The 12,836-nt window shown below is 40.2% G+C and overlaps 1 protein-coding gene across 1 annotated transcript in view; it reads right to left on the minus strand.

Moving 5' to 3' along the window:
- ITPK1 (inositol-tetrakisphosphate 1-kinase) overlaps window positions 1–12,836 on the minus strand; it is a gene marked incomplete at both ends in the record, with an annotated part of 125,598 nt that overhangs the window by 50,094 nt on the left and 62,668 nt on the right. Inside the window, 2 exons of the mRNA XM_079537621.1 lie at window positions 42–159; window positions 7,920–8,045. Of these exons, the coding sequence (XP_079393747.1) occupies window positions 42–159; window positions 7,920–8,045 (244 nt within the window). The remainder of the gene's footprint in view (window positions 1–41; window positions 160–7,919; window positions 8,046–12,836) is intronic.

Consider the following 12,836-nt stretch of genomic DNA (forward strand, 5'->3'; position numbering starts at 1 on the left):
CACAATAAAAAGTCTTCTGGGACAGCAGGTGACTGGCCTACCTTGCATGTATGCCTCTATTTGTCGAATGAGCTCATAAGACTTGGATCGGTCCAGAAGCGTACGAATAGCTGGAAGAGGGTCCAGGACAATGGTTTCTGGATGAGCATCAATATACTCCTGCAAAACAAATATGAAGGTAAAAAAAAAAAAAAAGCATTAGGTTGGCTAAAGACTGTGGAAAATAGTGAGATGGGAAAGAGAACACAGTTATAAACCTCAGTCAACATCCAACCCTTTTTTTACAGGAGACAGACACTGGCAATGTAGGATGTGACAACATGGACTTGATGCTGACATTCGAAACAAAAACAAATGTGACAGCTAACTGCTTCAGGATGGCACATTCCTCCTGTGGACTCACCATCAGCGGTGAAACCTGTGCTGCTACAACCCCATCAGCTCAGAAATGAGCCAGTGGCAAAGTGCCACAGCAACAGCTGTGAGCAGGGCAGAGAAAAGTAATTAGAAGAAAGATGACACACGGCTATCTTGGGGTCAGTCTTGCACTGAATTACTACACATGAACATCAAAACTGCCTGAGCTAAGCTCAGAGCTACATCTGAGTTCCTTAATGCTGCTATTAAAACTTCTAGCTGTTCTGAATGTTAAGAGCTGGTTGGTAAGGGCTGGAATTACAGTAGATGGGTAAAGAAGAATACGTCTTACCTCATCCAAACTAGGACAAACACCTCCAAAGCTAGCATCTGTATGTCTTTAACCCAACTTCCAAAAGCCATTTTACATTTCCATTCATTCATTTAAATTTGTTCATGGAAACACATGGAAACTACTCCTGCAAGTACTACACTTCCATGAACATCTTGCAGTGCTTCTCATGGTGTATCAGTTCCCCCTTTGGTAATGTGGCAACAGCCCCTCCACCCTAACCATGCTGGTTCCACATTGAGCTCAAGCTCCACGTATGTCCATTTAGGCCCATGCTGTATGCACTGACCCCTCACCTCACACATACATTCCTCCTCCCTTTGGTCTCCATCTCCTTCACCACTCTACAAGGAAAAAATTATTTTTCCCTCTCTCCGTTCCTTGTGCAGCTTCCAAATCCTTCTGATGCTCTCTTGCTCTTAATGAAAATCCTCACTGTTCTGTGCTCAGGTATACTCCACAGTAGTGGATGTAGTGAATTAGCCGATGTATTTCCAGAAGGAACTCCAAGGAACTTCATTTATAAAAGGATAATAGCTCTAAATCACATTAGAAGATGATCCAAGAACTAAGTTTGACACAGCATAATGAAGTTTAACAGGAAAGAAGGTCTGATCCTGAGGCAATTCTACACCAGGCAATGCTTCAATAGCAGTAAGCATCTCAGCTGACTTTCCAGTGACTGCTCATCTTGCTGCCTTAATGAGACTCCAAGAGCTCTGCAAGGCAAGCACAAAATAACCACCAAGCATGAGAGCTGTTTCCCAGAAGCCATTTAGAGCCTGGGGGACTTAGTAGTGTAAGAAAAAAACCTCTTCAAACACAGGAGACTGTAAGGAGACAACCTTTCCTTACTGGGAGAAAAAAAAAGGACGAGCTGTTACAAATATGAACTTGAAAACGGAGCAGCTGCAGGAGAATTACTGAAACCAAAAGATAGCTTTCAGTAGAGCACAACCTGTCAACCTTCACCACTCAGTTCTTCTCTGGTCATCCGAACAAAACAATTCCATGCCTTCTTTTGTTGGGTTTACCAAAGACTGGTATTCAGCTTCAGACTCCAACAACCCAGACAACAATCTGCGAGATACTTAGATTTTCCAGCAGTATTTTTGGAAGGCTCTCTCCCTGGGCTGCAGTTCAGCTTGACCCAGACAATGTTTGTGTTTTCCTCTTTCTAATCTTTGATACAATAAACGCAAACAAGAAAAAAAGCAGGACTTTTAGCAGATCTTCCTTTGTTTTTATTCCAGGCTTGGTATTCAGTAATGCTCTGTACCAGCCCTGCTACTGGCAGAAGGCCAGCAATGAAACCTGAAATCAAAGGGAGACAAAGTATTTCATGTTCCCTATTAAATACCTCTGGATATAGCCCAGAAGTTTTTTAAAAAGCCCTTCTTAAGAAGTATATATATAGATGAGAATAGAATTGATTGTCATTTTACCCAAAAAGGTAACTTTTTTTTTTTTTTTTTAATATTTTAACAGAAAGTTGATACAGTATCTACTGCAAATATTAGGTCATTAGATGATAAGAAATACTCACTGACTCATTTGACTTGACTTTATTACTAAGTAATAAAACTTCAATAACCCTTTGTTTAACGTTAAACAAAAACTGCATATAAAAATGTCAGCAAATGAAACAGTGATAGTGTTTGGATTTGTGTTTTCCTGTGTATAGAAACATGGAGATAACTGCTCATAACAACAAATGGATGTTTTCCAAGGGGAAAATATGTAGAGACAGAAACAAAATTCATCCAATGACCTTGAATCGGATTCAGACATAAAATATAAAAGACCTTTCTGCTGTCTTGGGCTCTGTGCATGGACGCCAAAAGGAAAGCTACAGGCAAGGTGGAGCTTCAGCAAACACCGATCCCAAAATTGTTTGTCTCCTAAAACCTATGAGATCCCTGCAGTGGTTGGAAAGGATGCTGGTAGCAGACACTTTATCTGTTCCTCTTCTATTTGTGCTACAACTAAAAGCAAATTTCTAAGCTCAGCTTCCCTGGTTTTCCATCAACAATTCCCCACAGCTTTATCTTGCAAATACCCATCATCAGGAAGCTCTCCAGTTGGCTCTGAGATGAGAGATTTTTAGTTAATTTTGCCTGATTATAAGGCTCTTTCAACACCAGAGTAGGAGAGAGTTACTTTTCAAATGGGAAAAACACAGGCACTGGCCTGTGAATTCAAGTGCAAATAGACTATTTCAGCTATGTGTCTTATCCTGTCCCACCAGTAAGAAAAAAATTACTAAGCTTTGAATGTTTCTTTTGATTTTTCACTTGCCCATTTCAGCAGAACACATGAAAAGAAATTTGAAACTTGTATTTTCAAAGCATAAAGCTAGTAACTGGGAACAGAATGAGCTAGTATAAGAAAAAAAAAACCCAAAAAACACAAAAAACCCACAGCATCATCTCCTCATCCCCATGAGCATGTACTCAAATCACCTTTTTGAAAGTGAGAAATCTGATGAAAGCAATCAGTGCAGCATGAACAAAGCCTAACTTCTCACCTTCCAAAGTATTTCCCTTATTTCCTTTCATCCCAGTCCCAAGCCCTTCTAACAGCAGAGCTCTTCCTAGACAGCTTCAGAGTAGGAGAGCCAGAAGTAGGAAACACGGGTGGTGGTGGGGAGGATGAAGAGCAGAATAAGGAACATTTTCAATTTTCATCAACCTGACAGCACAGGCCTAGGAACAAAACTATTTGTGATATGCTTTCAAGAACGCTGACAAAAAGAGAAACTGTTCAAAAAAGCTCTGAAGCACAAATCAACAGTCCTATTGATTTTCCATCACTTAAGGCCATCAATCAGAATGGAACAGACAGAAGGAGCTGTTATGAATAAAGCTACACAAGCCCTTGTATAGCTATGACAGGCAGCTGTTCAGAGAGTATTTTGCTAAAATCAGAACTTAACAAACTTTCCTAGTCAGCAGTGGCTTATGCCAGCCAGAACATATTCAACTTTCAAAGCCATAAACTTTATCTGAGGGGCAGGAACTGGGTAGCTTGCTTCTCTTTCTTACCAGGATGACAGGAACCAGAAAAACAGCAAATGAAAGGGTACCTTGGGTACCCTTCACACCTGACTTATCTCCCATGTTCCTCTGGTCAAGAAGGAAATGCCTTTAAATGACTTCAGTGTTTTGTGTGGTGTTTTTTGATTATTATTATTATTATTATCTTTTTTTAATTATACGACAACTAAATTATATTCAATCAGCTCAGCCCAGTGTTGCTCTGGGTAGGAAAGGAGACCCCACATTCTCTAATGTAAGGGCTGAAGTATCTTGCAAAACAAATGGAAAAATTTCTGTCCTTCACACAAATCACTAGGTGCTACACATGGTCTTCATTTTGGCTTTGGAGGAGATCACTAAGCAGCTGCCAATGCTCTCTGGAGGAACTGTAGTCCAGACCACATCCAAATAGCACAAAGACCTCAGAAGGCTCGGTCCAAAAGGTCTTCTTCAATTAAAAGACCAGTATTAGCATGCACCTCCTCCTCACCATTTTGAGAGTCTGCTGTAACAGTAATTTTTTACGATGCAATTGAGAACACTCATTGAACAGCAAGACAAAACTGGCATGCCAAGAGGCTTCACAGTCTGCTAGTGCACAGCACCAGACTGCAAGTGTTTGTCACGGCCTGCAGAGAGCAGGCACACAGACCCAGCTTTCTCCTAAGCTTTTGCAGAAGAGATGGTCGAGACTTCTACAATATAGCTCCGAAATAAGTTATTCTTCCAAAGGTCAGAAATGCAGCCTTGCAGACTATTCCTCCTCCTGTGATCAAGGAGCCCTTGCTTTTTGCTTCCTGAAAGACTGCTCCATGGAGCCACCAAGAAGCCAAGTGCCAGGTTTCATGTTGATGATAAATTTATGTTCAATAGCAAGATAAATAGCATATTGAATTTTGGATTGTTTAGTCAGATTAAGTTCAGCAATAAGGGAACACACTATTTGCACTATCAGCTCCTCATTAATGTCAGAAAGGAGTTAATAACATTTCCTTTAATTTATGACTTGGGGATGCAAACAGGATCATCTAGATCACACAATGAAACTGTGGACTAAACATACATCCCAGAATTCCTTTCTAAATTCTCTAGGCATTACATAACACTTCTTTGCAGGAAGACAGCATCCTCAAAAAATAAATACGTTAGATAACTGTTTACTGAATAACCAAGACTAATGACAGAGACAGAAGAAAGAACATCAAGTTCTGCTCTAGCATTCTTAGCTTTTTTATTACTGTCATTTGTGGTTAAATTTAATATTGCTAACTATGAAGCCCTTGAAGGCCAGCTGTATATAAGCAGTTTGTAAGAACAATGCTTCTTACAAAGTTTCTTACCACAGACCTGCTGCAGCCATTCTAGAGCATGCTTGGCCAAAACTTGCCACTGCAAGAACAGCAATGCTAAATTGGCATTAGGGTACGTGTCCAAAAGAGATTCATGTCATCATCACCAGTGACACGAAGATGAAAGTTTAGGGGAATCCTTAATGCATGAACACAATTCACCTGTAGAGGAGACTGGAATGAGACAATGCCCTTTATCCATAGGGTGCTTTTCACCCAAATTTATTTCCTTATGTGGTTCAACTGTTAGCTGAACAAGTTCAACTGCGTCAACCCATTACATCAAGAGACAGTGAACTATTTCTTCTGACATACCCAGATCTTATCCTTGCTTCCATCTGTCTGCACCACTTGCACTTGGGAAAAAATATAGAAACTATGTATTACTGGGGAAAGAGATTTTCCAGTGATACAGCTACTTGCTGATGAACAGATCTGCACACACTTTGAGGTTGCTCATACAACCCAGGTATGTATGCAGTAAATTTACTTTCTACAACACTTGACACGGAATCCAGATTTCCAGTATTATCAGAATAAAAAATGTTCAAATTCCCATTAGTCCACTGCTAATTATCTTCATAGGACCACAACACTATTTTTGCCTGGATACTGATATTTAATTAAATATTAATTAAAATTGCAATGTTCTTTGTAAGAAATAGACTTCAGTTTATGAACAGAGGTACATAAGCTGAGGCACAGAAAGGCATTTTAGGATGTAAGGGTGGAGAGAACTAAGTTTCTGACTTGCAGTTGCAGTTTTCTTTTAGTATTTCTGTAAGGGAATGTTTGCTGTTCTTAGGCCATTGCATCTCTTTCCAGGTGATATTATTCTTTTGTGAGTGCTATCAAAATGATACAAAAAGTAAGCCTCTGAACCAAAGAACAAACTATAAAATATAATATATATAATATATACATATATAAATATATAGCACTTATCTCTCACCAATCTCAGAATCTATCCCACAGACTCATTAGATAGAAAAATATTTTCACTGAGATTTTCTAACTTAAGTAGGTTTAAAAACAAAGCTTCAACACTTAACCTACACAAAAATAATGACTTAATTTATTTAAGTACTAACAAAGATACATAGAGTAACATCAAGGTACACTGTGATTACTGTAAGAAATTTATCAGGACAAGGCATTTAGCTTTAGCGGGTCATTTTAGCTCTAACAGCATTCCACTCATGCAGCAGCTGCCACACCAAGAAGAGCCCATTAAATTCTCAGCCAAAGCCAAGGCTCTTGTTGTGAAGTGCCCCATTTCATACTGAACTTCACATTGGTGCTTAAGTGCAGCTTTAGGAAAACATGCTCTCCATACTTCATAGTGCTTCTTAAAGACCTCACTTAGACATTTGAAAAAGGAACAGCTTATGATCTTCAGTAATTAAATACATTAAATTCACTAGCTGGAATTCTTAAAAAATATTCAATATTCACTGATGAGTTCTTGCTCAGTAATAAAAGAAACATGTTTCAGATACTAATTGTATTGCTACACTCTGTTCTCTAATGCTTGCACAAATTCCCTATCTACGTGTTCTGCAGGGGACAAAGGAGGTAGCACAGCATTACACAGAGATGAGCTCTCTGAGCCCTGCTCAAACTGAGACCTTCAGGAATGCAACCAACAAAGTAAGGATCAGGAATCTCTGGACTTTTACACAGCTGTGAGCAACTCAACACACGAGTCTTTTTCCCTTTTTGGGTATTATTTTTTCCCCTCAATACAACGTGTCTATTACAAAGGCAAATCAGCTAACATCGGAAAGAGGGAAAGACTGTGAGCTTTAGCAGAAGGTCCCTGAAGTTCATCTCTCCATATTCTACTTCGGGCATTTGAAATTTCAAGTGCTGGGGGATGTGGATGCCCAAGGTACTCAGTGATGAAGTCACATATTCTTCAAAGAACTGCTATCAGAGGGCCAGACCCACAAGTGTATCTTTTGTGTGAGTATGAATAACAGGCAGATGGGAGGAAGCAGCAAACTTTTCTAACTAAAACAAACAGAATATTTTCTCCATTAAGTACAACATTTTCTGCATTATTAGAAGAACATTAAGCAGAGCAAACAGTACATGATTTCCCAAGACAGCAAAGTTGTGAAAACTGCAGAATTTGTCTGAACTGTTCTTCCACCTGACATAAGCATATTTCATAAATTTCAGAAAATATCTTACTCAAGTTCTCTGTGAAAAAGAAAAGAAAAAGAAATGCTTTTGATCAAAACTATCCACCAGAAACATTACCTTTTAAAATGATAAATGCATCATCATCCATACTATGATAGGAATTATTTGGCAGAACAGTTGTCTGTACCACTGTGCCCTGCATATTTCTGACTTAACAATGTTAACTTGGGAGGAGAAAAAAAAAAAAAAGCAAATCAGAATGCTATCAGAGGATGAAAATACTGATACTAGCCTTGATGTTACAGAATTTAGCATTCCAGTAAGTGGGAAGAATGGACAGGACTGGGAAAAATTATTTTAGTAGCTTCTGTCATAGAGAAACAGACGTAAAGGACCCTGGAAGCACCTGTTCTTCATTGACTACACCAGTGTTCTTGAAATGACATTCAAACATTTAGTGGGAAACGAGTTGTTACTAAACTCACAGTGCAGAATGTAACCACAAATGAAAATTTATTTTAGACAGACAAAATGGTGTTTTCTGGACTCTACGGCTGGGCAGCAGTGTGCCAGAGACCTCTTTTCACCAAACATCATCAGCTGCATAGAGAACAAATTAAATCTGCTGCACCACGATCATCCTCTTGCTTGAAATGCTATGGAAGAACCACATACCTGGAACCTCTGCACCAACTCCAGTGACTGGCTGTCATTCTGGTCTGCTTCGAGGATGACATCTGTCAGCTTATGTATGATCACATCCAAAGGGCCCTGGTCTTCAATAGGTTTGGTGAGATCAAGCTGGGGAAAAAAAAAAAAAAAAGAAAACCTTTATCAATATATGGAGGATGTGAGGCTCACTGCCCAAGGTGCTGCCATCACACTGGGCATTTGCTTTACACACTGCCTTTATTTTGACATGTTATCCAAATCCCTGACAACTGATATTTCATTGAATGCCAGGAAACTTTACTCAGATATTTACTTCTCAGCAGTGTACACCTAATTCCATGAAAAGGCACTGAAATTGCTGCAAGCACCCTTCCTCCGAAGGTCTTCCTGTGCTTCTTCTCCTCCTTGAAAAAGTATTTCCTTCTTTGCTCTCCTCCCTGTACTTACACATATATGCAATGTAAAAAGATTGAGCCAACAAAAATTACCACTAATAAAAAGAACACCTCTCATGCCCTTTGCCCTTTGAGCCTGCACAGAACAGCAACTAGGACGGTCCTATAGGTAACATAAGAGCAAGTGATTCAGGATTTCTGCAAATTCCTCTGCTGCAGGGAAAGCTACCCAAGTGGGAGGGGTGCTGCTCCCTGAGCACAGCCTATGCCATTCAGCAGGATAGGGTAGGGGAACACACACTGAGGATGGGGTCAGCAGAAACTCAGCTCCAGACAGTGTAGCTGATACAACATTAGTGGCAATGTGTCACAGGGCTGGATCCCCAGTACCAAGACAGGGTGTGGGGAGCATTGAGCTTGGTCTTCACTGTCTCATTGCCTCGGACTTTGTCCTATACAGTTTCCCATCCCATGCTTTAACGAAGGTAACAATGAGACAGGATGAACAGAGCTCAAATACCAGTAAAACTAAAGCAATAGAAACTTTGTAGCCTTTTAATTATAGGCCAGTTGCTAGTATCACTGATCCCTGTAGCTGAAATGGTTTTCTTCTATAGGCACTCTGACCTGGGCTAGCTTGAGCAAAATGAATGGAGTAAAACAGAGACAGGATGACTATTCTTCCCAACAGAGACCATCTCTGCTTGCATTTTACAATCTACTACTCTGCCAGCTATCTCATACTATCTTTGAAGTACTCATGTAGAGTATGCAACTAGAAAATAAGGCACATCTTCAAGAGGAGAGCAACCGACTGCTCTTGCATGTGAGTAGCAGAGGCTCCCTGCATGCGAAGATGACGTATAAGCAAGGACAAACAGAGCCAGTGGGGCTGCTCAAAGGGCCATGAGCTGCAGGTGAGCAGCCTGCAAGAGGGTGGCTGTGCTGAACCTATATTTCAATTCCTCCAAGCAGTGCAGCAAGAAGACTGAATGCAGACATAAGCGTCTGCAGAATCAAGACAAAATGAAGTGAAATGCAGCTTGGCCAAGGACGGCAAAGGAGAGGATCTGTTGCAAAAAAGTTCCAGAAAATTAGTTAATAGCTTTAAAAGAAATGTCAGATGACCTAACCAATTTTCCTGAGCTTTTTTGCATCTGCCTATCACATCTGGAAGGAAACAGTAATAAAAGGGATCCATTTAACTGCATCAGAAGATTCCAAGTTGCCAAAATTAAAAAAAAAAAAAAAAAAAAAAAAAAAAAGTGAATTAATCAATTTTCAGGACTTACACTTTCAAAAACAGTGAGAAGCAAGTAAGTATTGGAATTTGGTTACCCTACCCCGTTCTTATGGCAGTTGCAGCTATAATCTGCAGAGAAATGTTAAAAACCAAGAAAACAGTCCTTCCTTTCAGCCTTGACCCAGGAATAGAAGCAGCCTTCAAGGCACACACCGGCATTTTCAGCACAGTGTTTCCCAGAAACATAAGACACCTGGGCAAGAAAACTTCCTTGCTACAACTGTGTCAGCTAAAACCAATGGACACGTTACTCTGAGCACGTAAACAAAACACACCTATCAAGATCTGCACAGGCAAACGTGTTAAAAAGTGCCCTGTAACAGCGCCCTGCCTTCTGGTTTGTGAATAAAACAATCCAGGAATGGCAGCACGCTTGAGCAGCTGCTCCTGGGCCGTTCAGTGAATGCTTAAGCCAGCTCAGCAAGGGCAGCAGGTACACTTCAGCCACACAAATCTTCAAAATTTGATCCAGCATTTTGTGGATTGGAGGATCAAACTGTTCACAAGAACAAGTTCTCTGTGTTCTGGGCCGCGCTGTGGAAAGCAAATATTTCTGAGCTGTGCAGAACTTGGAAGTGTTCCACCTTCCTTTTATATACCAAGGAAAAAGAAGTTAAAGAAAGAAGGAAAAAAAAAAAAAAACCCAAAAAATAAAAAAACCAAAACCTTGGAAGGGGAAAAAAAGAGGCCTTTTCAAGTGGAATATCGGACCCAATCACAAGTCAGTGAAAGTACAGTGCAAAATTTCTGCTGGCCCTCTGCTGAGACAAACACTGATTCATTGTTCGTCATCAGCTGGAATTTGAGCCCTCCTACTTCCCCTCTCTTTCAGCATCCCTCTCTCCAAACATCTTTGCATTTAACATGATTACCCAAAGGTTTGTTTTCGAACAGAACTAACACCATAGCAACAGAAGTGAGAGCAAAGATTTATCAGCACCGGTTTGAAAAAACAGAAACAGAAACTACGGCCATGGCGTGCTTTCTTCTGCAAAGTACACTATTGTTTGTATTGCCTACTCTGCTTTTTCAGAAACAGAATTAGGAGGAAACTGAAGATGAGCATTGGTTTCATGCCATTGTTACTTACCACCAAAACCCAGCAGAGATCAGGTGAATGACATAGAAGACAGTATCAAAGCTATTGGTTATTTCTGGAAAATTGCAGATATCAGGTGTATGCCTTACAAATCCATATAGGGAAAAAAGCAATCACTAGGTAAATGCCCTCATCATCAGTCTGCTCACCTTCCAACACAAAGGCCGGGTGGGAGTTAACAAGCACTCTATACTATAGAAACCTCATAGGTCCCTTCCAGTCTTCCCAGAGCATCCACCAACAAGCAAGTTATGCACACACAGTTCCTTCTCTTCCCACTCCAAGCACACAGCCAACATATTTTCTCAAATCATTACACAGTAAGGGAGGAAAAAAAAGTTTATTTCCATTAAGAACAGTTTGTTTAAAGCTTTGGGGTTGTTTCTGTCCAGAACACTGGCAGGCCATTTATACTATGCGGATGGGATGGATGCCTGACAGCATGCCACTGCTCTCCAGCATCCCAACAGCAGTCCAGCACACACACACTTCTAGAAGCAGAATTTAAAGATAAAACTAGGTCCGAGTGAAAAAAAAAAGTGGGCTACATTCACTCACTGCCAAACAAACTGCAAGACTGCAAGCATTGGATGTAAAAACAAAACAAAACACAAAAACCAAACATTTATCTAAATGATTAAAAATAAGCAAGTATTCTTTATTTGACTCAGAGTTTCCAGTGCATGCTACAATCAACTGTATTTCAGAATCTGGCTCACAGGATAACTTTTTTAAAGCTCTTTTGCAGAAATAATTTTTGCATTATCATTCGCATGAAATGAAGTCTTAATATCATCCTGGTCTCCAAATTGAAAACAAAATCTGTCCCCTGCTGCATCCCTGAGGAATTTACAACACATTTCTAGACTTCCGCTTATCTTCATTTTTTTCCTCTTATTATATTTCTATTAAAAAATAAAATCTCTTCTTTAAGCATTCTGTTCCCAAATTCCACACAGCTAACAAACTGCACTCACCAGAATGCTGCACTAACTTATGGCTTTGGTTTGGTTTTTATTTGATCTCCTGCTTAGAAAAGCTGTGCGTATTCCGCTGCAGCAGCCTGTTTTGTTGGGGGGGGGGAAAAAAATCTCATGGAAATTTCACCTGCAGGAGATGAATGAAGAAAAGGAGAAATCACCAGAGACAATAGGTTTGTTTCGAGCCTTCTCAATAGGCAGACAGAAGACCAAAACATCAGACATTATTCCAAGTACAAGAAAGTTTAAATGCAACAAAAGGGGAAAATGCATGGAATTTTCTCTCCCTTCTCACAGAGATCCACCAATGCTCTGAAATTTCTGAAATGCAAGACATTTTCAGAAATCAGTCCAAAAGTCTCTGTGTGGTTATCTAACCATTTCCTGGCACTGAACTCTGCTATGAACCAGACATACAGCACCAGCCTGAGTTGACCTCTCTGCTCCCTGACTCCTGAGGCTGTAGATGGAGTTTTCTACACCATCTTCTGTAGCCTGCTATTCAAATATTGAGTTAAGGTTGCACTGACCCCAAAACATGTGGAATTTATCTCAAACTTAATTCAGTTTCTTAAATTCTACCAAATGTACACCTTCAGGCTAGCAATCACCTTTCTCTGCTGAGGCAAATTTCTACCCCATGTATTATCATAAGTTATATCAAAACACCTGTAAAACAAAGCCTTAAAGATTTCTCCCATTCTTTCCTTTTCCTGCACACCAGTGCTGCACAAGCCAGGCTGAAAAACAGTCCTGAGCTATGTGTTGGAAAGCCAAGTCTTCAGAAAGTTGAAAACTGACAGCTGATCTATCAGTATGCTGTTCTCTCCCCTGAAAGCTTAGAGATGAAAGCCTCTAAAAATATCTTAAGAATTCTGGAGAGGGAAGGGAGGAAACAAAAATCAGTAGTGTCAAGTTTACTGTTTTTCCTTGTAAGAAGCAAAAGCAACAAAAATACAGGATAGTCTAATTACAGGAGATAAAGTGCATTTGCAAGGTGCTGGGATAGAAATCGGGGAAAAGGCTGTGCATTTCTAACCGCACACATGAGATGTGGACACAGCCTGGGGCAGTAATCCAGACCCAGCTGGAGGCCTGCTCTCTGCTCACACACACAGGGAGCTCAGCCTGGTCATGCAGGAG

The sequence above is a fragment of the Tetrao urogallus genome (genome assembly GCF_951394365.1).
Source record: "Tetrao urogallus genome assembly, chromosome: 6".
NCBI classification, from domain to species: Eukaryota; Metazoa; Chordata; class Aves; order Galliformes; family Phasianidae; genus Tetrao; species Tetrao urogallus.